At 40.9% G+C, this 25,885-nt stretch overlaps 4 protein-coding genes across 6 annotated transcripts in view; 2 read left to right on the top strand and 2 right to left on the bottom strand.

Moving 5' to 3' along the window:
* Positions 1-326: 326 nt before the first annotated feature.
* Positions 327-20,071, bottom strand: cfap54 (cilia and flagella associated 54). The gene is made up of 57 exons (XM_030101227.1): positions 19,882-20,071; positions 19,374-19,479; positions 18,878-19,027; positions 18,597-18,762; positions 18,387-18,445; positions 17,997-18,140; positions 17,495-17,608; positions 17,098-17,193; positions 16,763-16,955; positions 16,532-16,630; positions 16,291-16,406; positions 16,055-16,169; positions 15,776-15,861; positions 15,496-15,633; positions 15,216-15,363; positions 15,084-15,112; positions 14,803-14,928; positions 14,239-14,482; positions 13,501-13,628; positions 13,199-13,393; positions 13,008-13,100; positions 12,745-12,933; positions 12,538-12,656; positions 12,285-12,432; positions 12,002-12,157; positions 11,782-11,904; positions 11,515-11,601; positions 10,901-11,015; positions 10,456-10,530; positions 10,220-10,346; positions 9,510-9,591; positions 9,293-9,384; positions 9,005-9,202; positions 8,707-8,897; positions 8,471-8,622; positions 8,072-8,281; positions 7,787-7,986; positions 7,421-7,556; positions 6,591-6,717; positions 6,196-6,357; positions 5,894-6,103; positions 5,629-5,716; positions 5,326-5,496; positions 5,159-5,225; positions 4,868-5,053; positions 4,680-4,766; positions 4,464-4,583; positions 4,158-4,205; positions 3,674-3,815; positions 3,350-3,495; positions 2,680-2,834; positions 2,302-2,410; positions 1,935-2,058; positions 1,605-1,762; positions 1,240-1,386; positions 1,010-1,130; positions 327-704 (listed from the first exon to the last, which is right to left on the bottom strand). Exons 1-57 carry the CDS (start codon positions 20,019-20,021, stop codon positions 589-591), a joined length of 7,569 nt encoding a protein of 2,522 aa, XP_029957087.1. The 5' UTR covers positions 20,022-20,071; the 3' UTR covers positions 327-588.
* A 1,360-nt stretch (positions 20,072-21,431) lies between these two features.
* The window catches only part of LOC115395621 (alpha-crystallin A chain), a 21,678-nt gene continuing 17,224 nt past the window's right edge, over positions 21,432-25,885 (top strand). The window contains exons 1-3 of one of the 2 annotated variants that reach the window (XR_003932300.1): positions 21,432-21,701; positions 21,976-22,098; positions 22,187-22,558. Coding sequence is in view for 1 of the 2 variants with exons in the window: in XM_030101240.1 (XP_029957100.1) it covers positions 21,435-21,701; positions 21,976-22,098; positions 22,187-22,378 (582 nt within the window). In the remaining variant the exon portion in view is untranslated. Of the gene's footprint in view, positions 21,702-21,975; positions 22,099-22,186; positions 23,202-25,885 lie in introns of those variants that run through there. The other variant, XM_030101240.1, reaches the window with a different exon arrangement.
* Positions 23,381-24,580, bottom strand: mia (MIA SH3 domain containing). The gene is made up of 4 exons (XM_030101241.1): positions 24,375-24,580; positions 23,985-24,118; positions 23,758-23,868; positions 23,381-23,673 (listed from the first exon to the last, which is right to left on the bottom strand). The coding sequence occupies exons 1-4, from the start codon at positions 24,490-24,492 to the stop codon at positions 23,650-23,652; spliced, it is 387 nt and encodes a 128-aa protein (XP_029957101.1). The 5' UTR covers positions 24,493-24,580; the 3' UTR covers positions 23,381-23,649.
* The window catches only part of bicdl2 (BICD family like cargo adaptor 2), a 4,777-nt gene continuing 3,825 nt past the window's right edge, over positions 24,934-25,885 (top strand). The window contains exons 1-2 of one of the 2 annotated variants that reach the window (XM_030101237.1): positions 24,934-25,089; positions 25,737-25,885. The exon at positions 25,737-25,885 is cut by the window's right edge and continues 309 nt beyond it. The gene's annotated coding sequence lies outside the window, so the exon portion shown is untranslated. The remainder of the gene's footprint in view (positions 25,090-25,736) is intronic. The other variant, XM_030101236.1, reaches the window with a different exon arrangement.

Below are 25,885 nucleotides of genomic sequence, written 5' to 3'. Positions count from 1 at the left end.
AATCTAATGACATTGGTTAATTGGAGACTCTAAATTGCCTCTTGGTGTGAATGCCAGTGTGTGGCTCTCTCTCTCTCTCTCACTGTGCTTGCCCTGTGATGGACTGGTGACCTGCTCAGGGTGCATCCTGCCTTCGGCCATGCTTCGCTGGGATTGGCTCCAGCCCTCTGCGATCTTGCACGTGATTAAGTGGTATGAAAGATTGATGGATAGAGTTCTCATCCCACTGAATTCAAACCTTTATAACTCGCTTGTAAAGTCAGTAATTTGATTCTTTTAAAAAGATTTCCTAACTCATGTAAAAAGACCATGACCTGTCCATTCTCTGTTATGCAATACTTTATTTTTAAAGTAAACAGTTGAATTAAGGTACAATCAAAAACATAAACAACGTTATGATAACCACATGCAGTGTTGTGTGGTATAGCGTATATTTGCTTCAGCACTGAGATGACTACATGTGTACTTGGCCACCACAACCCCAATCTCTTTAAAACAATGTCTGCACCCACATGAAACTGTTTCCTATCTATGCATGACCGGAATAGAGCAGTGAAATGTCTTCTCAGAGCAGACGTGCTTGAGTTCTCAAGGTGATGAAGATCCCTGAGGCTTTTTGGACTGTTGTGAACTCTGCCTTGAAGTGGATCGTGATGACAGATCAGTCACCGGGCTTCCTTTGGCCTCATGAGCGAGATTGTGACCTGCAGGGAAAAAGGTGGAGTGGGAAAAGAATTGCATGATGAATTTACGTGCGCAGAGCCCCCCAGAAAAACTATAACCAAGGTGTCCTTTTTTTTAAACAAATGAACATTTTAGCTGTAAATGTTCACAATGATAAATACTTTTCAGTAAAACAAGGAACAAGTGTCTGTGAAACAGGGTTTAGTGGTGGGGTTTATTGGCCTTGTGCAACTGCATTGCCATGGCGATGACATGGTCTTTGCTATTTCAGGCAACCTTCAATGCTTTTACAGCGAACACGTGGCCTAACACGCTGTGGCTGTACCGATCTGCAGAGTAGTCTGGTTCAGCAGCTGTAAATAAGGAAGGTAGATGTTGTTTGGTCCAGGGGTAGAGACACACATTCTCCCATCAACCAAAGTGACGCGCTGACCAAAGACAGACAGCTGGAATAAAATGAGAAAGAACATAAAATGTTATTTCGAGGGCTTGGCCTCATCTCTGAAAAGTGCAGGAGTATATTGTCAGTGTGCAAAAATGTTTCAGTCGGTGTACCTGATTTTTCAGAAGCTTTTGTGTCAGCTGCAGAAGCGTGGTGCTCTGTACGCCTCGCAGGTCGCTGAGCAGCAAAGTGGCTCGAGCTAAAGTCACAATGGATCCCGGTGGCATATGTGTTCGTCCGGAGAGCATGCTCACAGCTTTCTACACATGAACAGACGGACACACACGTACACAAACACAAAACAACTTATTAACTGCAGCTCAGGTAGTTCCTATTTCATTTCTTTGTGCACCAGAATATTGAGAAATGAGAAGTCATTTTCAACATTCACCATTTTTGTGATTGTCAGTCATATATCTTCCTGAAGGATAAAAATGTCTTGTAGTCAGTTTCATCAAAAAGGTGTTTCTGTCAGTACCTGCAGCATTACCATGCTCCCCTCACTTCTTCCTCGCTTTGCTTCCAGCTCAGCACCTTCCACCATCAGTAGAGCTTGAGTGTCGTGTTCTCCCCAAAGCGTGCACTCTTTGATGCCCTCATGCAACACCAGAGCCGCCTGGTCATTATGGTTCTGACCTAACAAGACAATACCAAGACGCATGCACGTGCACTTTATATTAAATAGTTTTGTGTTGTTGTTGTTGTTTTGGGAGGGGTTGCAAATCTTGTGACAGTAAGCACATACTTTAAACATACCAGAAAAGCTCTGAGAAAAGATTATCTGACAAAAAAAAAAAAAAAACCATACCTGGTAACAGAGGAGTATTTCCTGGGCTGGCAGCTGTCAGGCTGTGGTACAAAGCCAGGCGGCAGCGCAGCCACAGAGATGCTCCAACTCTCTCACTCGCTTCAACTGCTCTCGGACAGTCGACCTGGAGGTTTTTTGACACACTACAGTTTTTATTAACCTTCAAACATGATATAACACAGATGAGTGATAAATAAAAACAACAGAAACTGTAATGTAAGAAAACTAAAGTTGACTGTACTACATATTAACTCGTTACACATGGTTCTTTTAGTTTAGTGTTTGAACTTTTAACTGGTTCATTGTTTGCTGGATTCCTTTTTGACTTTACGATACGTATTTCAATATAACTATGCTCTGCACTTACATTCTGGCCACCTGATGAATCACTGACATGTTTCAGTCCAGGCATGGATCCTCCATCAAGTCCTCGTGATGTTTGCAGCAGCTTCAAAGATGAAACTGCTACCTCAGTACTGAAGTAAAACACAGACAGTAAATTTAAAAAACAAAAACAAAACAAAAAAAAAACCAGAAGCAAAAAAAGGCTTTGTGGCAAATTGTAAATATAATGTGACCACTTGAAAAAGTCTTAACACATTGAATATGGAAAGATGTCATTCATACAAAATTAAACTGTACACAAAAAGTTTGAAATTCAAATCCGTGCAAATTGACACTTCTTAAAAATGTTCCAGTTCATCTGAACATGTGCTTATAGGGTACATGCATAAAGACACAATACCTCAGTGCAGCATGTCCTTGCTGCAGGTGGAGCTTGGCCTTTAGGAGATTCAATTCTATCGTCAGTTCCAGGTTTTCCATTTCACTACAAACATGAGCTGAGAGTTGCTGCGAGACAGACTGCAACAAGGAGGACACGGCTTCTCGCAAGAAGGACTGCAACAGATGACAGGATAAATATGTCAAAAGATTTACACCAAAAAAAATTGCAATGTGCCAGCAATAAAAAGTCACCCCAAGACAGGGATGGACAGGCCATCTGGTGCAGCCAAAGCTGCTGCTGCTTCTTTTTTTTTGCCCTAAGTAAACATTGACAGATTGGAAAAACAACAAAAAAAGGGTAATTTGAAATATTCACGATGATGGATGCAACAGTGAGAATCCAACACTGACTGCTTAAGCTGCACAGATTCATGTTTTGCTGTTTGAGTGGTTCATTATTCATGATTTCAGAAATATGTTTTTTTCTAATTCATCCCTCATTGACACTGGACTGTACGGCTGTGATCTGCTGTTACTTATGGATAGAAACACATTTAAAAATGGAGTGCAAAATAATTTCTGGAGCTGGAGGATTCTTTGTGGTGAGGCCAAATTTCACTTCTCATACGGATGTTAGATTAGTTCTTCTTGCTTCATTAGAAACATCATAAATCTTGCACAAGTTTTACCTGAATGCTCTCTAGGCTGTGTTTCTGCTTCTCAGAGGCAGCAGTGATATTTGGCTCCTCTGTCTTTGGGCTGGAGGTTTCAGTGTCCTTGGTGTCTCCTTCTTGCTGCTGTGAGGCCACCAAACCAAACTGTGCGCTGTCAGAAGCTGAAAAACATTTCCACAATATTTGTGCCACTGTGAAACAACACATCATGTATAGGTATTTCAAGTGAAAGTGAACATTCCAAACTTCTTGATTTAAAATCAGTTATGTGATCTAAACTTTAAAACAAAAATATTGTTTTTTTAAAAAAAGAGAGATAGAGAAGATATTCTCAGTTACCTGGTACAGCACTGCCACATTCTGAGTCAGCAAGTGCCAGGACAAGCTCAGCACGAGCAAGGTTAAATCTAACACACAGTGTGGGACCGTACAACGTGCGGACCTCTGGGGTAAAGTCACAGTTCACAAGCTCCTCCAGAGCCTGCCAACAAGCAGTACACACAAACAGATTGCACCAACAGCAAGTATGTGTTTAGCAAGTAGGTTATTTAGCATCTATAAAGTAGGACAAAAAGCTCCACAAAGAGAAAAAAAAGATAACTGAAGCTTTAGTTGTACAGTTGGAAGGTTGGGAATAATAATAGAAGGTTAGGAACAGAGATAAATTACACCATAACTACATTAATACTTAATTTTTCTTTAAACGTCTTTCACAATGATTTCTGTGATTGCTATTTCTAAAATTTGAATTTACATTAAAATCTCACTATCTTCATAGCACTCAAAATTTTAACTGCATTAAAAGATAAATGTTAAAAGATACCTCCGCGTTGTCTGGAAGAGACTTGTCACTGCAGAAAGTCTTCACAGGCTATACAATGAGCAGTGGAGTTAAAATCATGAAAAGTGTTCATATTCACACTGCACTATAAACGCAAGCCTAAAACCAGACTAAAAGTGTAGAGAGCCAACAGTAAGACACCATATTCTCTGTTCAACACACCAGAAGTGACAAAAAGAAATTATATTACTTATTATATTAAAAATCCCACAATACTGAAGTCTTATAATTAAAAAAAGAGATTCTCCTGTAACAGGGCAAAAAAAGGTGAAACGATAAACTTCATACTTTAGGACTAGCTTGAGCAATGTAGTGTCCATAAGGCAAAAGGACACCGGATCCTTGTGTGAGCTGACACGCTTCCTTCACAGCCTCAGTGAACAGACACAGGTGAGTCAGGACACGTATCTGTAGAAAACACAACCTCAGATTTTAAAAAAAGGAGAAAAAACACAATATTAAAATGAAAATGTACATTTAATGTGGCAGAATACATTTTCTGACCTTCAATATTTTGCAGTCCACAGTACGTTGTACATCTCTGCACACATTACAGACAAAATGCATGTGAAGAGCGATGACAGGCAGCACCTACATTTCCAAAAAAAACCCCCAAAAAATAAACATTTAAAAATCAAAACCAAGTATTTGTCTTCAAACATTTCAGCTGCAGACTGTGTTTATTCATGTACCGTGATGTAGTAGCCTTTGGTGAAAAGCCAGTGGCAAACGAAGCTCAGGCTTGTTACGGTGGTGCTGACGTGATTTCTGTGAGGTTCTGAGAAAAGATCAGTGCCGGGGAGGAGTTCACTGACAATGCTGTGTGAGGCATACTGGAGGTCGCTCTGCGGTTGAGCCATGCAGCAACTCAGCACACACTGAGGAATTTAGACAGGAATACACAGTATATTAGAAATCATGAACTAAAAACCACAAACCTGTCAGTTAAAAAGCACAAATCACCATCATCAGGGAAAAACTACCTTAAAGAGGTGAGCAGACAGGAGGCAGCATGTGGTCCGCTGACTGATATCAAAAGTTAAGATATACCTGAAGACCAAAACACATCCCTCATGATTAGGTTGTTTATGAAGGCCACAGCAGAAAGAAAAGGCTCATGGGGTCAGTGACACCCCTCAATGTAACCTACTGTGCAATTTTGGCAGAGAGGACAGCAGCCTGCAGACAACCCCAGATCCCAGCCTGTCTCAGGGTTTGTTGCATGGAGCCACCTCCGTAGGACACGCCATCCCATGTGTCCACAACCCCAGAGCACTGCAGGGCACAGTCTACAGCTTTACTCCAGCTGGACTGGGCTGCCCTGCAGCAAAAGACAAAACCGGAATAAACATGTTTTAAGAATGAAAGTGAAAATTATCACAAGCTCAACCTTCTATTGCGAAAGAACTGCAAGTTTGCTTCAACACAAGCACACACAAAGCAGATTTCTGACCGGGTGTTTCCGTTGTAGAAATGGAGGTTTCCAATTTCATGAAGTGCCTGAACTGTCAGGCATTCACGATTATTAGCCTGGAGATATCCTGATAAAAGGGAAAACAAAAACAGGAAGAGCAGTGAGATCTCTGCATAACTCATCCCATACTCCATACTTTCTGTAAAAGTACCGAGACATTTATCAACGCATAAAGATATATAAAGATTTAGATAAGAGTGCTGAAAGTGTTTCGATGTACTCTGTAAGTATTTTGCAATCTTACTTATTGCTGTGGAGTATGCAGCAACGACCGTCGGCATGTGGTCAGGACTAATCGGGAGGGCGTAGACTGCATTTGGAGTACTGAAATCCTCCTCTGTCAGATCACTGCTCTGGATGTTTGGTGTGGGCTTAACAAGAGGAGAGAACTCCACCTGGCTCGCTGAGTGGCTGAGCCCTCTGCTCTCACAGTGCTGGAACTGTGCCACAAAACCTTAAGAGACATGGGAAGAGCACAAACAACGTGAGTTTAAAGTACTGTGTGAGTTGAGTGTGTATGTCTTGTTATTGTCGAGTTTAACTCACAGGGCTGTGTGTGTGCCAAGAGCCGCACCAGCAATGAGCGACCATGCTGGAACACCTGAAGACAATGAGGCTTTCTCTCAAGGGCTTCATTATAGCATCTTAGCGTGTCTTCCACATCCAGAGGAACACACACACGGGACATGGAGAGCATTATCTCTGCATCTTTGACACACAACATAGACAACATCCATTAAAAAAGTACACATATGAGAATCTCCCATCAAATTCAATAGAAGAAAACAATGTGTTGCTATGCTAACATTTTTCTGGTATATAGCAACTACACGCATCATTCCAGTTGCAGAACGGCCACTGTTACTTACTTACTTACTGCTGGATTCAAATGTTGCATAAATGCTTATATTGCATTATTAAATATGTTTATCTATGCAAACCTTTAAGCCTAGCTGCTTGTTGAGGACTGCTGTTAAGAGACACTTTCTTGCTATTGGCCGGTTTCTGTGCGGCGTGAGGCCTCCACCCACTGAGCAGCTGACAGTCTGCATAGCTTCTGCAAGTTACCTGAGAGGTAGAGACATTTTATTTTGTAAAAGTTAGCATTATCGAAAAAAAAAAATTACAACAAAAAAGAAGTGAGAACAAGAATATAATTACAGAAAACACAAATGATTATTTTATAAAATAATCATGATTATTTGATAAAATAATCATTTGTCATGCAGTTTTATTTCAAGCACATATCAACCATCAAAAGGTTCCCGGAATTAGAAACCTGTCAATTGAACAACTTAAATGTCTTCATCTGAAGATGTCAATTTATTTTAAAAAAATCCCTTTTTCAGTGAAATCTTGCTCCTGAGGGGATTTTGAAATATAATATATTTGAAGTAACAATGTAATCTAAAACTAGACAAAACACACTTCAAACTTCAAACTTTATTTATTTGTATAGCACTTTTCATGATAATAAAAGCAACGCAAAGTGCTTAACAATAAAAAAAAAAACCAAAAAAAAACCAAAAAAAAAAAACAAAAGCTGCACCATCAATAAGTGTACACCACACGCACACGCACACACAAACAAACACACACACACACCCAATTTATGCCCATAGCAAGGCAGAGGAGACATGGCATGGCACTAAGCATCATGGGAAAACACTACCAGTGGGGCCGTTCACACCAGGAGAAGGCGAAGGTCATTAGTACTGGGGCACTAGCGCTCAACCCCCGACCCCGTCAGACCAACTTGGTAAGAGTTTACCTGGTTACCAGTGACCTGGTGTGTCTTGACGTGGTGTGGCTGTGGGACAGCAGGTCCCTCAAAGGAACTTATTCTTTCAAGTAACCTCCTCTGAGCATCAACGAGCAGAGGGATCACCTTCACTGCGTAACGTTCCCTAGGACACACACATCAGTGGTTACACACACATTTAAAAACGTGGCCAGATGTGAATCTTTAGGTCTAATATTCACTTTCCAAATACAGCACTGTTACATTCTAAATCATTTAAGAATACATTTTACATATCATAAAGTCTAAATATTGAGAGGCTCCTCTTGAATCCATGTGATAAAAGCTCCTTCGTGATATTTTTTGTGTTTTCATAATAGGATCTGTATTACTCACCGTGTGTATGAGTTGAACAATAAGCCAAAGTGGGCCAGGGTTTCCCACCTGCCACTGTCATGGAGCTCCTCCAGAGTGTGTAAAACCAAGGTACGAACCCAGCGCAGATCCACTCGGGTGTTGTCATCCAGCGGGGCTGAGAGGTGGAGACTGGTCTCGAGTTCTTCCTCAGTCAGTTCCTTGTCATATAAGCTCCATAACTAATAGGAATAAATATGAAGATTCAATTCACAAAGTACACTAGGTGAAGCAACGTCTGTAAAAATAGCAGTAAGCTTCACAGACCCCGAGTCTGTTCAGCATGTCCATAATGAGATCGGTGGCCAGAACCAGCAGTGGAGAGAAGACACCGTGGAGCTGATCGGCAGTGATCGGAGGGGAACCTTCAAGCTGAGAGGTTCTCTGCACAAGGAGAGTGATTGCGGAGTTTTGGTCCCACACAGTCTGACAAACAAACTGCAGAGAGATCCAGTGGCTGCCGCGATGCGCCAGCACCTGAAGTGAAAGAGAAAGCAGACATGGATAATTCTGCACGCACAAAATACTGTGAACATATTGTGAAGATTGCGACTGAATAAGATAAACACCACTGTGTTGTGGATTTTATCAGAGCCTGGATTTACCCCCTATCTGAAAGTCATGCAATGTTAAATGTGTGTGGATGTGCGCATGCATCAACAATACCATGGCTCTCCGAAGATGCAGAGCAACTTTGTTGAGGGAATCCAGAAAAGCAACAGCATGTCCCTGTGTCTCAACCTGCTCTTCCACAGGTTTGGAGGATTCTTCTTCACTCTCACTACTCTCCTCTTTGGCAGAATCATCATGATGGACATCTGGACCAGAGGGTCAGAGAACTGATGAAAGGCAGGCATGGTTTTTAGAGAGACATTTGTAAGTTTACACATAATTTTTTCTACCTTTCTTTATAGTTCCATCTTTCTTTTCCTCTGTTTTGTTTTTTTGAACTTCAAGATGAAGTGTATCAAACTGAGAGGAGAGTCTCTCTAGAACATCAGCATGTTTAGAAGACTGGTGTCGTTGTGAGCTCCTCTGCACCATGACGCCAGAATTGGCCAGAGAGAAAGACCAGGGATCAAACTGGTTGTACCTAAAACAGTAAATAAGATCAAACTGCATTTAGCAGCAGTCAAGAAAAATAACAACAAAAGCTATTGTACGTCATACCAGAGAGTCTCAACAGAGGGAAGTGTAAACCTGTGCTGCAGGGCTCCTCCATGCAACTTATCCAGGCCTTGATAAAGAAGAGCTAAATGTGCCTGAGCCATTCTGTAGTTAAGATGTGATCTCCACACACTCTGGTCACGGCACAGCTGTCTCAGCTGAAGCTGCTTTTTATTGCGTCGCACAATAAATGACATCCTCTTGAGTAGGTTCTCCACGAGGTGCATCTCTCTACGAATACAGAGAGACATCCAGAGTGTGAGGTGTTTGTGTTGTCGAACAGATAAACAGATACGTACTTGATAAACAGATATACTGTACCTGTTAGTTCTCACTTTCTTCAGCATGCTATGTGGCATTTTCTGCTTCACTCGCTTTCTTAATTCATCAGGTGATGGTGCGTCTTTATTCTGCTTGAAGAAAAACGACAGAATGTTTTATGTGTGTTCTGTCATGATTAGGTAGCAAGCAGTGCAGCAGGTTGAGAAATAAATTGTGTAGGATCAAACGCATAAAGTTCGCATATTTTAATCTTCACCTGGGGTGCATCATTTCCTTTTGAAGCCTGGACATTGTTCCTTCCTTTTGTCTGGTTGCTCCCCTCAACAACCTTTTTTGAACTATGAAATAAATCAGACTAATAATTAGATATGAAAAAAAGTGTGTGATTGAGTCAGTGAAGTTTACATTTTAAAGGTGCATTGAGGAGTTTGCACGTTTTATGCGAAACAGCGCCCCCTGCAGGCCTTGGGCGTAATGCAGCTTAGTGAAAAACTCGTGCCTGTGGCTCCCGTGCACGGAAGAGGGGAACTCCTTCTTCGCTCGTTTAGTAGTGCTCAAGTAAAATTTAAGTTTCTTTTACCTGGTGGAGTCTGTGCTGGAGCTGTGGCAGTGCTAGAAGCCAGTTTTTTCTTACTTTCTGGAAGATCCTGCTCAGTTGTTGCTCACTAAGCATCTGGCGGAGTAATGGCGGACAAAGCGAAACTTAAGGAAATCAGGTCTGTGGGAGCGCGCATTACGTCATTCCTTTCAAATTCTCCCCAAAAAAATGCTGGTGCCGGACCGCACTGCAACTTTCAAATGACAATTTAGCGCTGTTAGAGGTACTTGTAATGAATATGTCAGGGCACATTGTACACATCATGAAAAAGGTGCAACATATTTATGGTGGAAAATAAGTATTTTTAAGGTTGTAAAACTCCTTAATGCACCTTTAATGTTACATTTTTAAAATGAGCAAAAGCCCACCTGGAAAGAATTTGGAATATGGCTTTCCCCCAGTCTAACACAAGATTTGGATGGCCTTCTTCCATCGCTCGTTGGAGCAGCAGAGCAGATAACTCAGCAAAATACGGATTGCGTGTGAGCGTCATTACTGTCAAGAATACACATATGCACACATGTACACACAAAGACACATGCACACAAATGAATGACCAAGGTTATACTATTATTGACGTTTTTAGTAAAGATGTGACATTCACCATGTTGATAGGCGTCGTTCAATGTGCTGCTGGAAATCAGCTCATACAGCAATGAGAGATCCTCACAGCCAGACACTGGAATTGAAATTTATGAAAAAATAAAGGTTTTTTTTTTCTGACAATATGATTCTCAGCAATAAAGTCTATTGTGCTTCATGTAGAACTGCAGTCAATATTCAGACTTTAAATTGCTTTTTCATAGAAAATAGTCTGCTAATGACACAAAACATAAAGCATTTCTATAAATATTCATAATGTTATAATGTCTACGTCACTAAGAGGGTTTTAGTATCAAAAACAAAAAAAACATAAAAACAGTCTTGCATTTTTTAATCATTGTCTGTTTCTACTTCATCAAATGTCTTCAAATGTATTTTAAATGCATTCACTTCATCAACAACTTCATCAACAACTTAAATTATGAAATGAGCAAACTGAGTTTTACCGTTCTCTGTGGTGGGAACGGTTTCAGGTGGAATTCTCCTTTTGTCCTTCTCATGCAGCGCCATCAGCTGAAGACTTATCTTTGGGTCAACCTTAAATAAACCCTTTGACGCTCTCTTACAATTCACCCACGCACACAAAAAACACACACACGCACACACACACACACACACACACACACACACACACACACACACACACACACACACACACACACACACACACACACACACACACACACACACACACACACACACACTCTAAGTTGAGCATTAAAGCTGTATGGGCAGGGCAAACACACTCACACTCAGGGGCAATTTAGTTTCACTAATGCATGTATTTGGACCACGAGATGAAACCAGAGTACCCAAAGGAAACCTACACACTCACACACACACACACACGGGCAGAACATGCAAACACACAGATATGGCCTGACTGGTATTTGAATTTGAACACGATATTCTCAATGTGAGGTGAGAACACTGAACCACTGTTGCACTGTGTGGCCCTTAATCTAATAACAGTGAAGTTGAAGTAAGTTATGAAATAAAAATATCGACTTTTCGGATGTTTCAGACTGTACATCTTTAGCTGTACTGTGTTCATTTGCACCTGGGCATCATAGACCTCCTGAAGCAGCTTGCGGCCGCAGTCCATCACCGCAGCAGCTGCCTCATGCTGCCGCAGTATCCGCAGTGCCTGCCAGGAAGTACAGAATAGTCATTATTGGTAATTGAGATATAAAAACTACATATTTTTGGATATTCTGACATACAATCTAAAATTACTCTTAGGCTTTCCATAAAAGTGAAGTGCAATCAATAGCTATCCTTAGGTCAAAGCACATAAATAGTAAGAACTGCAGGTCTTTATATCTACCTTGGATAGGTAGTAAGTGATGCAGGCTACCATGTGCATGAAGGACTCTGAGGTGTTTCCGACCCGTTTTTGCTTGAGAAGACTTGAATTCTCTTCCAAAACCACCAAGCATTTTTTCAGCACCTGAATATCAGAAGCAAATACGCACCGTTTACAGTGTGCAGTAATTGGTTGTATTATGCTGCGTGTTAAGACATGTATGGATGAGAATAGTGCATACTTGAACCACCGGCAGGCAAATAACCTGATGGAAGATTAGAGGCGCCAGGAGGCCGTAACAGATGACCGCAGCTTGTAAAGCAGCGCTACCATCATTCAGATACATGGCCAAGTCCATGGCAACAAGCGCTCGCTCACATTCAGCCAGTCTGGCTTCCTGCACACACAAATAATTACCTACGACTGGCACCAAAAATACAACTTGTGTTTTTCTAATTTCAAGCAAAACAACATGTACTCATTTTCACAATACAATCTTGTTACTGCACTGAATTATTTTTTACCTGTTCCCAGACAAACGGTCCATTTTCACTGAATGAGTTACAATACAGTGATCCCTGCTGAATGTTGATCTCTGTTTCAATAAAGACGGATGAGAGGAACAACTGGCAGAGGTGAAGAGAGGAGCGGTGTAGGGTTTGTCTGTGGATTCTATAACAAGAGGAGTGAGGAAAGAGATGAGCGTGATAAGCACACTGCAAACAAGAAAGAAACCGACTTGAACTATGTTTTCAGTGTTTGTGTGTCGATCCTCACCCTGTGGTGGCAAATCTATCCTGTGGGCTGCAGGTTTCAGAGCCAGTGCAGGTATAGTGGCTCCACAGTTCCCCGCAGGCTCTTTTCGCAATGGCATACTGCTCTGTTTGAAAAGCCACCTGAAAGGAGTCGTAAAGCCAAAGCAGCGATCACAGCTTTTTTTCTGTTTGTTTACCCGGTCTTTGTTTCACCTGGCGTGTTTTGTACCTGAGCCAAGTGAGCCCATGAGGAGAGCAATGACACCGGGACGGAGGCCAGCACCGGGACTGTCGTCCCACCGATAGCGTTGCCCAGTAGCCTGCCCTGGCTGTTGTAGGCTGCGACGGCAAACACATACTTCTGGTTGGGCTCCAGTCCCTCCACCTTCAGCACACACTCGCCAGATACAGCTGGTACCTGAAAACAAAAGTCAAAATCAAACGATGTGTGGAACGCCACCTGATGGTTTACAGTAAGCAGAAGTAAACTACCATGTTTCCAGTTCCTGGCAGGCTGCAATCTCCAAGGCGAACCTTTCGGTTAATGCCTTCAGCTAATCGACCGTAAAGCTGGTACCAGCACACCTAGAGCAAAAACACACAGTAAAGAAAGCAATTGATGTTGAGGGGACTATCTGCTTATTGTCAAACCAGTATTGTCAAAATAATAAAACACATCTCACTTGTTCCTCCAAGTTGTAGGGAGCAGGAAGAAAGGTGAAGGAGTGATCAGTGCGTGAGAGCAGGATGGGGGGAGGTGGCGGGTTTTCCGCTCCCTCAGTCTTCGTTTCGCGTTTACTTTCAGATGGTGACTGACAAGTCGACATGTACACTTTTCTCTCCTCTACGCCTGCTTTTTCAATCAAGGTGGAGGCCTCCTTTCAGGGAACATGAACAACACTTCAAAAACTAGAATTGAGATTGTACATGGATACACAGGCGTGGCTCATGTGGAAAATTTGATGAATGAATGAGTTCATGAAACCTGTAGCAGTTTAGAGGTTCTGCTGCTTTCAAATGGGTCCCTGTGGACGACTGCAGCCTTCTGGATCAAGAAAAGCGCTTTGGACACCCTGTTGTTTTTGATTCGGTCCAACATTTCAATCTCTGAAGCTAAACCAAAAAAAATGAATAAAAACAACAAATAGCTCTCAGAACAACTTAGAACAAATCAAATATTCAAAGTTATTCTTGTTTTTAGTTTGCATAGATAATTGAATATGAAGTGTTTTTTTTAATCCCAAAAGTTCTTTCACATTGTCTCCTTTAGAGAAAATATTTATACCTGCCTTAAAAGTGTGCAGAGTTAAATACTTCAAAGACCTTATAACCATAATTAGTGTAGAATATAAAAAAAATTACCCTCAATACTGACCTCTGGGGGACAAACTACAAAAATCCCAGTTGCTTTTTTTTTTTCAAGAGTAGAAATAAGCTATGTTGATCATATCAAGGGCTGTATAAATCACATCCTCAGTACCAGAGGTGCAACTACTACAGGCACTTCTGAGAACTGTACAATTAGTACTTTATGATTTCTTTTCATCTCTTTCAAAAGATTGATATATTACTAATTTTAACCAAGTGTTAATTGGATCACTTTGGATTCTAAATTATGCACATACAGTATGCTGATGGATTTGCATTTCCCTCGATGATCTATTTTACTAACGACACACACCTCTATCAAAACCAACATTAAGTTAACTTGTTTCTATCTGACCTGCGTTTAGCTGCAGCAGCAACAGGGAAGCCTTGTGGAAGATGAGGTCCAGTTCCAGATGCAGATCTTTGGCCAGCAGGTACACGCATGTGGAATGACTTGGTTGAGAGTCTTCAAAATCGGATTCAGCTTTAGTTTCCATCTTTTCTTTTTCCTTCAGACTAATCTCATTTTTACTATTTTCCTCTTCTGGAAATGACGAGGGATGCATTGATGTAGTTGATGGAGAAAGAAGATTACATTTCTACAGGAAGAACATGAGTTCTGATTATATATAGGATAATATAAGACACTTTATTGATCTCAAAACAGATATTTCACCATGGTGAAATGTATTCATCAAATGAAAAACAAAAAAAAATCTATAGATATATGGAAAGAAAAATAAACAGGAGATTCTTAAAAGCTCTACATGGATACATTATACATAAAATATTTGTTTGAGACAGAATTTCCATTATGCATTTTAGTCCCAAGACCTACTTCAGAGTATTGACTACCATCAAAGGGGTTTTCAAAGACTTTTACTATTGGTTTTGCATGCAAAAGAGGCTGACTGCGTACCTGCATGTAGGCAAAATCTGTGACTGCTGAGGGATCTTGAGGCGACAGCAGCATATCCCATCTCACGGTCTCTCGGCCCTTCTCCACCGCTTCACATACCTTCTGCAGCAGCTCTACAGAGGAGCACTGGCCAAACAAAGCAAAATCAGCACATTGACAATGCACGTATGTGACATGCTCTCACATTGATGCTGTACAGTGTGACCTGCAGAGAAATGATTTGGAGTAACGCAGACACAATCAACCCATTCATATCCATCAAAAAGAGAACAAATGCTTACCTTGTCATCATCAGGATTTACAACGAAGCCTGGTTGAAATCAAATGTGAACAAAAAAATATTGTAATAGGTGCAGTTTGAAAAACATGGTGTGCTATGAGTTTGCCATCCAGGGGATGGGACCATGTCTCACCAGACTGCGGTGCCTGAGTGAAGCGTTCAGGAGCACTATCGAGCAGAATCCTCAACGTGGAGACCATCTCAAACATCATCTCACAGTCCACTACTGCTAGGTCACAGGAAAAAGCCGCTTTGCATAGCATAGATAGACACAACAGCAACTGAAAGAAAAATCAAGTCCAGGACTGTCAAAGTAGTGAAATAATTCAGCCTCAAAACACATTAATGGAAAGTAATATACTAAATATGAAAGTGGCAAAACCTGTAGTAGTGATGTTCATTTGAATACATACCTGATCATAACTGTTAGTGGTCTGTAAGTGGAGAGTGAATTCTGGGGTGGAAAGCTGACTTTTCTGTATCACCTCCTTCATTTTACTCCACAAAAAAACTGCAATATCCAAAACAAGGTCTCCGTCTGCCTGCTCATCCTACAAATGCACAAACACAGACATGCAGGATGCACAACACATGCACACAGTGGAAAAAGTCTTCTTCACAGATCTTGTTATGACTTCAATCAAAAGGTGACATCTTCAACATTACAAATATGCACAAAACACTCAGACTTACAGGAGCACAGTCACAAGCAGCCTTGTGCAGGGTGTGTACCAGAGCCGTGAACTCATCACCTAAAGACAGTGAAGACTTACGCCTGTCTGATTGGAAACATCAAGAAATATGATTACAGCATCACTGGCCTTAAAAAAAACATGTATTCAAAATAATTGATTTCAAATTTTGATTTTTTTTACTACCAACAGATCGATGTCATAACAACTTTCCATATTTGGTTATTCATAAGAATTTCAAGAGAGTAAATAAGACAAGCTGTAGTTTCAGTAGTTGTACCAGGGGTCCTGCTGTCCTCTCGAGGTGGGCGCCTCTGGGAAGACAGGACAGTGTTATAACTGTCAAGCAAAGCAAGCTCCCGCTCCGCCTTTCTGAATGAGTGACCGTCCACACCCTGACAGAAAGAGACACAAATCAGCCACCACCCCCACACACAAACGCTTTCACAAAATCAAAACAATAAGAAAAAATAAACACAATGATTTCTTATTGACTATAGACTGTGTGAAACTCACAGATAAAATGTGCAGCATCTCTCTGACGAGTCCAGCGATGAATGAGTCTGGCTGCTTGTACTGAAGCAGCAGCTTGACGAACCTGACTGCAGACATGATGGGCACTGCGTCTTCACCTGGCAACACATCCAGTCAACTCACACTGATTTTCAACTACACAAAACAAACGCTCTCCAGTATATTGTAAGGAAGTAAAATGACTGTAATGAGAGAGAAAAAGGAAAGAGAAACTTTGACTCACCTTTGATCGCTTGATCGAGGAGATCTGAAGTTGGTGTCAGTACAGTAGGAGAAAGGCTCGGGTGTTTGTCGCATCTTTGCTCACTGGTACTTGCAACTCCTTGACACACAAAACACAAATCACATGAGGTAAAAAAAAAAAAAAACAACTTCCTTTTATAAATGCTTTCCATGCAATACAAAGGATGTGAAGTGCCTGCATGCTTTTTGTTGTTGCTTTTGTTTTATTAACCTGACAGTATAGAGATGCCAGCAAACTGGAGCTCAACAATCACTTCCTGCAGCTCCGGGTCATCTGGCATCTTCATCTGAAGTGGACGAGCACTGCTGTTCTGAAGTGCTTCCAAAATGGCCAAAAACTGTCCTGCTCTTCCGTCAAAGAGATTCAATAGCATGCGCTCTGTTTGGGTACGAGGCCAGGGCCCCTGTTCAGTGCACAAAAAATTAAAACACACATACACACTTTTGACTAATGGTACAATGAATACATCAAAACAGAGAATTAACAAACAGAAGCAGAAATGTGATTTGTGATTAAAAATGACTATAGCATTAAATAATTCTTACATGGGATATGTCTTTCAAGGTGCCTTTGGATTTCAATGAGAACTTCGGTTTCTTTCTGCCTTCAAACACTGCCCGCTTAAATATCATGGTGCCCAGCTGGAAAACAAAAAAAAAGAAGTCGCACTGGATCATTTTTATTGTAACTAACAACTCTAACACAACAATTCATTACATCACACCAATATTCATACATTTTCAGAAGCAATTATACAGACTACAGTATTGATTATCCATGTAGACAACTTTATTACTGAGTCACATTTATGTGTTTATTTGCAATTCTAAATTAATATTCAATGTATCCTATTAATGGGGAGAAACACGAGTGAATCATCGCTCATGTATTTTAACAATGTCACTGTATTCAAACGAAATTTCAATAAGTAAAGTCCCCTGCCTTGATCGAAGCTTCTTTGTAGGCTCTCTGAGTCTCTTTATTTTGAGAAATTTCACTTTGCTCATCCAGCTTTGCAAGCTCGTTGATTTTTCCCAAAGCTCTTCTGGCAAATTCCTGAATGCACACATACAAATAAAGCAAAGGGGTAGGACTCAGATTTTCCAAACAAGTTAACTTCAGTTTTATTGTTCTATATGTGTAATGTATGTCAGACAAAACATAATTACAGCCTATAATAATAAAAAGATCCACTGCAATGTAAAAGCCAAGCATGAGGAATAATCTATTCAACCTGTGTTTGCAAGCGGTCCATGTGAATGAAACAAACTAATAAATATCTTGGCAAATATACATGCATAATCCTCTTTAATGTTCATCAAAGCAGGCTGCAGCCAGCTGGATGAGGGGAACAGCTAACAGTTGAAACTTGTCAGATCGGCCTGTGAATAGCCTGTTTTGATTACTGTGTGTTCGTGGGTGTCTACTTTCAGATGTCTTTCACCTCTGCCTGCACCTCAGCCTGGTTGTCATAGTAACAGTGGCAGACGGCACAGTACAGTGTGACTATCGCTGGCAGATACTTTGTAGTCATCAGAGGAAGAGACAGCTCCACACTGATGCTTGCCCACAGAAGGTACTCGAGCGCCTGCATGGGATCAGAAAAAGTGACAAAGTATCATAGTTAGTGACAAAGAAAGATGTAGAAAATATAACTTATATCATTCAGAGCATAAAGATCCTATAGGGAGAACAGAGTGAATGTTTTTCAAGGAATTTTTCTTACAACGAACCAAGTTGAGTAGGTACAATTTTGTAACTATTATGCATTTCAATAGTCTGTGGCAACTGAAATAAGAATATTAGCAATATGAGTTACAACAAAGTAGGCTACCTGTGCGCTGCACTTCATGGTCATCAGGTAACGGCAGATAGAGTAAATGTGGACTGAACCTAGATATCAAGAGAAAGTAAAAAAAAGTGATGCACAGCGGTGGGCTGGGTTTTAAATATGAAATTCAATGTCATTTTATGATTTTGCATTTAATTTTTAATTAAAGAACAAAGGATCATTTCTTTGAACACTGGTTTTGCACTGAAATACCATCATATATTGTGTGGTAGAAGGCTTCATTTTGTTGCAGAGCTTGCATCATGATCCTGATGAAGTTCAGCACACGAAGAAGTTTCTGGAGGCCCTCCTGGCTCAGGACGCTGTGTTTTTTCTCTTCCTCAAATATGCAAAGGGCACAGCCCTGCATTGCACGGATCTAAACACAAACACACAAAGTAATACTTGCGATGTTAAAAACTATTTCTCCACAAGACAAAACACATTTTTTTAAAATAGTAGAGGCATGCAGACGCACACAGACTCAATAGTACCTTCATGGCAAATACATCTTGGTCTGCATCAAAACCTTCTGGAAAGAAGCTGGCCATAAAGTGTCCGACATCTGTGATGTCCGTAATTTTCACTGAGGTGAACTCCAACAGATGGAGGCTGTAGCCATGCCACTGAGCCAGCTGGTATAGCTGCAGTCCAAACATGGAAAAAAAAAAAATAAAGTTAAAAGGCAATTGGAAAGATTTGTTATGCAAAAGACACCTTGGACAAATTCTGTATGAAAAATATTCTGGGAACACAATTCCACATTGCAGGAGGGAAAGCAAGAACAAACAAAATTAAAATTGCAAAACAGACTAAAGCAGGTTTATTCTTAAATATACAGCTGAACAATAATCTTTGAACGGCTGTGCAGCAGTGCATTAGGATCTAAAACCAAATTAAATCAGAAAACCTAATCAAATCTAATCAGAGTTTCTGGTTGGTGTATTGTAGAAAAATAAGTTGATTGAATTTTCTGCACATGCCACTCACCTTCAGTCCAAAAAGAAAATCTGCAATCTGCAACATGTGCTCCTGGTATAGCCTGGTAGGCAGTCGATGTTTGTACTTTCTCCATATCTCCACAAGGACTTTAATTCTTTGAAATAAAAACAAACATACCAAATTATTGACTGAGTGAATTTTAAATTCACTTTATAAACAGAAAAAAAATTAAATCACCGAAAAAAAACTTTGAGAATGCAATATAGATTTATTCATGTGACTCCTAGAATAATCTGCTTGTCTTGCAAGTTTTCCAAGGACAGCAGTGGTGGGATTACCAGCAGCATGCTGCCTAGATAGCGATAAAATGTTTATAAACACGTGTTTTTTCCTCAGTCAAAAAAGAAGTATTTGCTAATCATCACCTAAATACGTAGCTGTTTTCTCATGTAGCGCACACTGGAAGTTACTGGTAGCCAAAATGGAAATACAGTGAGTAAAACAAAGAAGCCATTGTTAACTTCAGTAATGTTTTACGGGGTTGTGTACGTCTTACCCTTTAGCATAGGAGCCGTGCTCCTGGTTTGAAGTGACTTGTCTCATTAATGTCATAAACGAGTGAATGTCTCGTTTGAAACCTGTAATAACTGGGTTTCTTCTGTCAATATTTCCATAATATGAAGCTGGTAACTCCATTTTCCGCGGTATTAAAAGCAGTTTGAACAAACGGACGCATTTCAGTATACCCTCACAACAGAAGTGTCTGTGGAGACAGCTAGGGGCAGGTCACGTCTCCATGGTAACGACGCACAGAAGACAGCACGTGAAAGAAGGGACGCACGCCCACACGGAAGCTTTATGTAACAGCGGCGCATTGGAGGAGAATTCAACAAAGTCGTTTAAGTTACTAAACCATTTTCTTTCTTTTTTCCCAACATTTCAAAAAAGAAATAAGAGTGGGAAAAATGTCCGTCCTTTGAATATTTCAACCTTTTTTCTTGCTGATAAAATAGTGCAGAAATCGATTTTTCCGTTCTCTTTAGTTTTTAGATGAAAATGTTTGTAAGTCAGATTTTGTTTCATACTATTTTATTATTATTTCCTATCGTTATTATATGTGAAAACAATACTCATTTTAAAATAAGTTGTGTGTGCCATAATTTAAGAATAGAGTTGATAGCTTTCTAATTAAAATTCAGCTTTTGAAATGGCTGCACTGAAAGGTTTTATTACCTGGTGTTCATTTTGGTGCTTAAAAATGTAACCCCAGTGCATTGTAAAAAAGCTCATAATGTCAGTTCCTATGACAGTCCTTTAAAGATATATTGGACATTTATGCTGCATGTGATTCAGGGATGATAAAATTTTTTATTGGCTGGTGCTCTACCTCTGTTGCTATGGCACAATGCCAGGGTTTGATTGATTGAAAAAAGAGCAGAAAGCACTAAAACTTTAGATAATGGCATTATGGTTTTAAAGTTGTAGTTAAATCTTGGTGCTGGCAAATCATACAGGCCTAATGCCTGCTCTTTTCTTACTTTAATGACAACATGACAGGAGAGAAGAAGCAGAGACTGTGAGAAAGTTATTGGATGACTAATGAAAAGGACTTCATATTTTACATCTGAGCTCACAGCAAAATGATAGAGTGTCACCTAATGCTTTCCTTTCCGAACTCATCAGTTCCCATTCAGCCGCACATCCACTCCGCACACAGGCCTAAAGCTTCTGGCACTCACAGCCCAGCAGGCTAATGCTCTGGCAGCTACTCTTCAAACAAATCACAATCATACACACACACCCAGAGACACACACACCAGACGGGGGCATTTCCTGGGTAATGAGTATGAGGACATCAGCAGTATTACAAGCCAATATCATGACCAACAGGACAGACAGACAGACAGACAGACAGACAGAGGGAGAGAGAGAGAGAGAGAGAGAGAGAGAGAGAGAGAGATGGGCAGCCGAAGTCAAACAGATGAAACAATGAGGGTGATGGAGGGATAAACAGTTGACATCATTGTTCCAGAAAGATCAGCCTTTTGTCAGAGATCTTGTGTGCAGCCATGGGGGGTTTTGGATGTGGGATGGGGGGAAGGCCTATAAATGCAGTGCAGGACAGCACAGCAGCACCCATCTCAAACACAGTCAGCTTTCCTCGCACTATTTCAGCACCACTCCTGGAATCTTATCATGGATGTGCCTATCCAGTATTCCTGGTACCGCCGTGGCTTCCCATATCGATTCTCTGACCTGTCCTTGGCAGAACCTCTCACTGATTGGCCACTGGTGTGGCCCTTCCCCTGGTCCTTCCCCTGGATGCGCCCTCTGTTTATGCGTTGGTTTAACTGGCCAGACAATGGACACAGTGAGGTACGATATATAATTCACTAATGTTCTTTATAATACCACAATGTCTTTGAAGTAGCTGAGATTATTTTTACTACTATTACTTGTTGGAATTTCTGCAATGCATAATATGTTACTGCTTTTACTTGATAAACAAACTTTAATTTGTGAAAATTGTCCCTGACAGATACAACAAGGTTTTGTATGAACAGTGTGACAGTAGTAGCCTGCAGAACGTTGCTATGCCCAGCTGACTCATTTCGCAAGGCTGTTCCTAACAGCTCTGACGTCTGTGCAGATGCGAGTGGAGAAGGATCGCTACGTCATTTATCTGGATGTGAAGCATTTTTCACCCGATGAGCTGTCTGTCAATGTCAGTGACGAGTTCATCACAATCCACGGCAAACATGAAGAAAGACAGGTTAGTTAAACTTAAGAAATCTTCGCAAATGCATTGATGGATTGATTTGCTGATATTTTTCTGATGGATTGCCGAACTCTGTTTCCAGGATGACCACGGCTATGTATCGAGAGAGTTTCTGAGGAAGTACAGGCTTCCTGCCGGTGTGTCAAGTGCTGATGTGAAATCCAGCCTGTCGTCTGATGGCGTGCTGACAATCACAGCACCACGGGCATCTCCTGGTCCAGAGCGCACTATTCCTATTTCCTGTGAAGACGGTACACAGAAGCAAAAAATGTAGGGCGGAGTCTTCAGACTCTGTCGTACAACTAACCCCAAATTTTGCCTGTGTTATATTTAACCTCTTACTTTTTGTCAGCAACTTTAGGTACAAAAATAGACAAGAATGTCTAAAGGTGCAGGTGGATTTTAGTGGAACAGAATCTAACTCATAGGTCACTCTTTTTCTAATGTGGTCACAGTAGTTTTCTAAAAAAAAAATTGTTAAAATGCTGAGCCACATAATAGTGATCGGAGGTATATGGATGTAAAGAGCACTATTTCCACATCATAAACTTATTCCATTAGGCAATTGGATGTTAAATAAAACACCCTGAACTCATGTTGCAACTGGTTTGCAACATCAGGTTAAGCAATTACAAATGTGATGAATAAACTTTCACACATGGGATGATAAAAATCTGAATTTGTCAATCTAATCTACAGCACATAAAGTTAGTGGCTACAAGTAAGATGCCAAATGTGTTCTGTTCAATCTCATGCTGGTTTCTGTACGTGTGAGGAGGAGGTTCTCCGGAGGAATAAACAATGATTTTTGTTTATTCACAAAAAGCAACCAAAGAATTTGGGACCAGGTTTGTTCTACACAGAGAGGTAGAAAGAGGGTGACTGAGCTAAATGGAAAGGAGCAGAAGAATTGAGAAAGTAATGTTTTGAGTCAGAAAGATTTGGATATTGGGCTTCTTTTCCACAAGGGAGCATCACCTCGGAGCTGCTAAGGATTGTGTCTGTGAATGTATGTGAGAGTAAGTGCATTTTACTTGTAGATGCAAAAAAATCCAATTTTGTGATGTCGGCAAGAACACTTTGGCGTATTAACACAGTAAAAAGCTAGCAGAATAAAAAAGAAAACTCAAATGCAAATGCCTGATGTGTGATTTCTGCGTTTCGATGTCTTGGAGGTTCTGTTTCAGTTACAGATACACATTTTTAGAGGAGCTAATGAAATGAGATACAAACTTTATATGACATCAGGTTAAAAAGAATAAACAAGACTGGTGATTTTAGAAATCATTTACTTGATATTTGCAAAATGAACAAAGAATTACGAGTACTTCTGGAGTTATGCAGTGGAATCTGATGTAGAAGACAGAAACAGAGCATGAAGCAGACATCTTGATTTTTAAATGCATTACTGTGCTGCAGCATTTATATGCTTGCCCTGTATGCATAAGAATAAACATAGTCAACAATACAGTGTGTATCGTGCGGTCATCAGAATCAAATCCAAACAGCTGACAAGAAGAGTTCTCTTCGTGAATGAAGTTGACATCAGTTGCAGTAAAAATCCCATTTCTGGAAAGAAAAAAAAAAAGAGGAGATCCTGAATTACAAGAAAGCAGCACACCATGCACATGTGGTGTATGCATCTTCACTTACAGTAGTTTTGACCTCGGTATTGGCCGGCATGAGGGGATGCGTCTCCTCTACTACGCTGCTGGGGAAGTGGCCGATTCGAGCTTCCTGTTGCCCATAATATGAGTCTTGTACCTGCGTACAGATTGAACAAATCACAAATGAGAGCTGAGATTGTTCGTCTTGCACATGATTTATCACACTTGATGTTTTATTGCTATGAATCATTGCCATACAAGTGTTCTACTCACACTCCCAGCCCAAAAGAGGTTCCCTCTGTCTTTCAGTAGCGCATAAACATAGACGAGCTGGCCCTGCCTGATAGGGATGAATCTGCAGTCTCCAGGGTAGTAATCCTGCAGAGCACGAGCTATCAGGATGGGATCTGTAGAGGAATGTGGGAGACTGATGTGTATTGCAAAAGGAAATTGCACTCATTTCTCATGATTTGAGAAGTTAAACAGGACCGAGATGTACGGGAAGATTAGGTTTGAATAAACATTTTTTACACTTACTTTTACATCCATATTATTAAGTTATGCACTTTAAAGATTGCCTTACAACTTGAAATTATTTCAAAGGGTCAGGCAGCAATTTGTAACCAGAGCAAAGACAAACATTGAAAGAAATCTGCTACTTACGGCTGCATTCAGAGTCAGCACAGAGTTTCTTGTCCGCCAGTTTAGGCATCTGCCGTCCAGCGTCACAGGTCGCCAGCAAAAGCCACACTGCAAGAGCAAACAGGACTTTGCAAGCCATGTCTACATGTGAGTACACCGCCTGTTGTAAAACCTTCTGAAATGTTTGTGAACAAATTCTTTATTCCTTTTTTTTGTCTCTTTGCTGACTCTGAGGAGGAACAGCTGCTGCAGTCCCTTTTCTACTCTCCCTGCCCCCTAATGAACACACACAGAGCTCCTTTCAATCCCTTCAAGCAGGTAAACAGGATGGGGGCAGACGCGGAGAAGGAGGTGGAGGGCTAAATTAGACAGACCCCTGCTTGTGCCCTGAATTTTCCACCTCCCAACCTGCGTCACTCCCACTCAAATGGCATGAAGTTTCACTTGGCGGCAGTGAATTCTTCAGCACTGATTAATTTCTTCTGCCTTTATTCAGTCACTGTGTCTGAGCATCACCTGTCTTTGCGGATCTTCTCCACTCTTTGCATTCCTCCCTCTGTTTGCACCCTTTACCTTTTCCGCTCAGCAGGAGGTGGAGCCAATACGGGCTGTATTTGTATGTTTCCACTGCCAAGGAAACCAGCTGAGCCTCTCTTACGCAAACACTCCCAAACACACACGCTCCCCAGACAGGAAGAGGATACCTGCCTGGTTTGAGCTGGCCGGGAAGTGTCAGGTAAGATCGGCTTACTTTTCAGTCTTTAAAAGTAAATAACAGGAGGGGTTCGCTGGGATTTCAATCTCTTTCTGGTAATAATAATTAGAGTTATTTACCAGTTCAGTAATTTAAAGAGGATGAGTGTAGTTTCATGACAGGTAGTAACAGGTGAAAAAGGGATGACGTCAGGCCAATAGACAGGTTTTGGAAGAGACTTGTGAAACTGACGCCTCAGTGCCGGCTTGATCTAAATTCAGTTCATCTGACAAACATTGGGATAAAAGTTTTCTGTTGTGATATAGAATCTAGTGCAGTAGCAGTGTCTCCTCAGCCCCTGTACAGCTGGAAAAGCAGTACAGGGGCTTTTTGTAAAGATAGATCAAGCAAAGACTTTCAGAAACTGATTTTTAAAAAGACTATTCATTTGAAAAACTAATGCATTTTCTTGAAAAAATGAAGCACGGTGCTTTCGGAATGCGGGGAGGAGTGCAGAACAATGATTACAGTGAAGATGATGTTTCAGTCAGAGTAACAAAACCACCTGTCAGACAAAAGAGCTCCTTATAGGCCGGCCTGGCTCGTGTTACCAGAACACAACTGGCCTGATTTCCATCCAACCCTTCATTGTGCTTTCTGTGTTACTGAACGTATTTTCTTCTCCACAGATCTATCAAGGAAAGGAGAGATTTGAACGGCAAGCATCACAGCCGCTGGAAGCACAGTTTTTTAAAGTGTGGCAGAAATCCTTCTGCACTGAACTGTAAAGAAGACGTGAAAACCGTGGATTTCAATATTTCTTTTCGGCCCCTGTGTG

This window comes from Salarias fasciatus, chromosome 10 (assembly GCF_902148845.1).
Source record: "Salarias fasciatus chromosome 10, fSalaFa1.1, whole genome shotgun sequence".
NCBI classification, from domain to species: domain Eukaryota; kingdom Metazoa; phylum Chordata; class Actinopteri; order Blenniiformes; family Blenniidae; genus Salarias; species Salarias fasciatus.
Note: the sequence above shows the minus strand (reverse complement) of the source record. Positions and strands in the feature narration are given on the sequence as shown.

Excerpts from the sequence above, each read along its gene's own strand:
- cfap54 (XM_030101227.1), bottom strand. The coding sequence starts at position 20,021 with ATGGAGTTACCAGCTTCATATTATGGAAATATTGACAGAAGAAACCCA. Across the intron at positions 15,634-15,775 it reads CTGCTTGTGACTGTGCTCCT|GATGAGCAGGCAGACGGAGA; the intron begins GTAAGTCTGAGT and ends GTGCATTTGTAG. Across the intron at positions 14,483-14,802 it reads CAGATTTTGCCTACATGCAG|AAATGTAATCTTCTTTCTCC; the intron begins GTACGCAGTCAG and ends TTCTTCCTGTAG.
- mia (XM_030101241.1), bottom strand. The coding sequence starts at position 24,492 with ATGGCTTGCAAAGTCCTGTTTGCTCTTGCAGTGTGGCTTTTGCTGGCG. Across the intron at positions 23,869-23,984 it reads ACCTCTTTTGGGCTGGGAGT|GTACAAGACTCATATTATGG; the intron begins GTGAGTAGAACA and ends ATCTGTACGCAG. Across the intron at positions 23,674-23,757 it reads ATACCGAGGTCAAAACTACT|AAATGGGATTTTTACTGCAA; the intron begins GTAAGTGAAGAT and ends TTTTCTTTCCAG.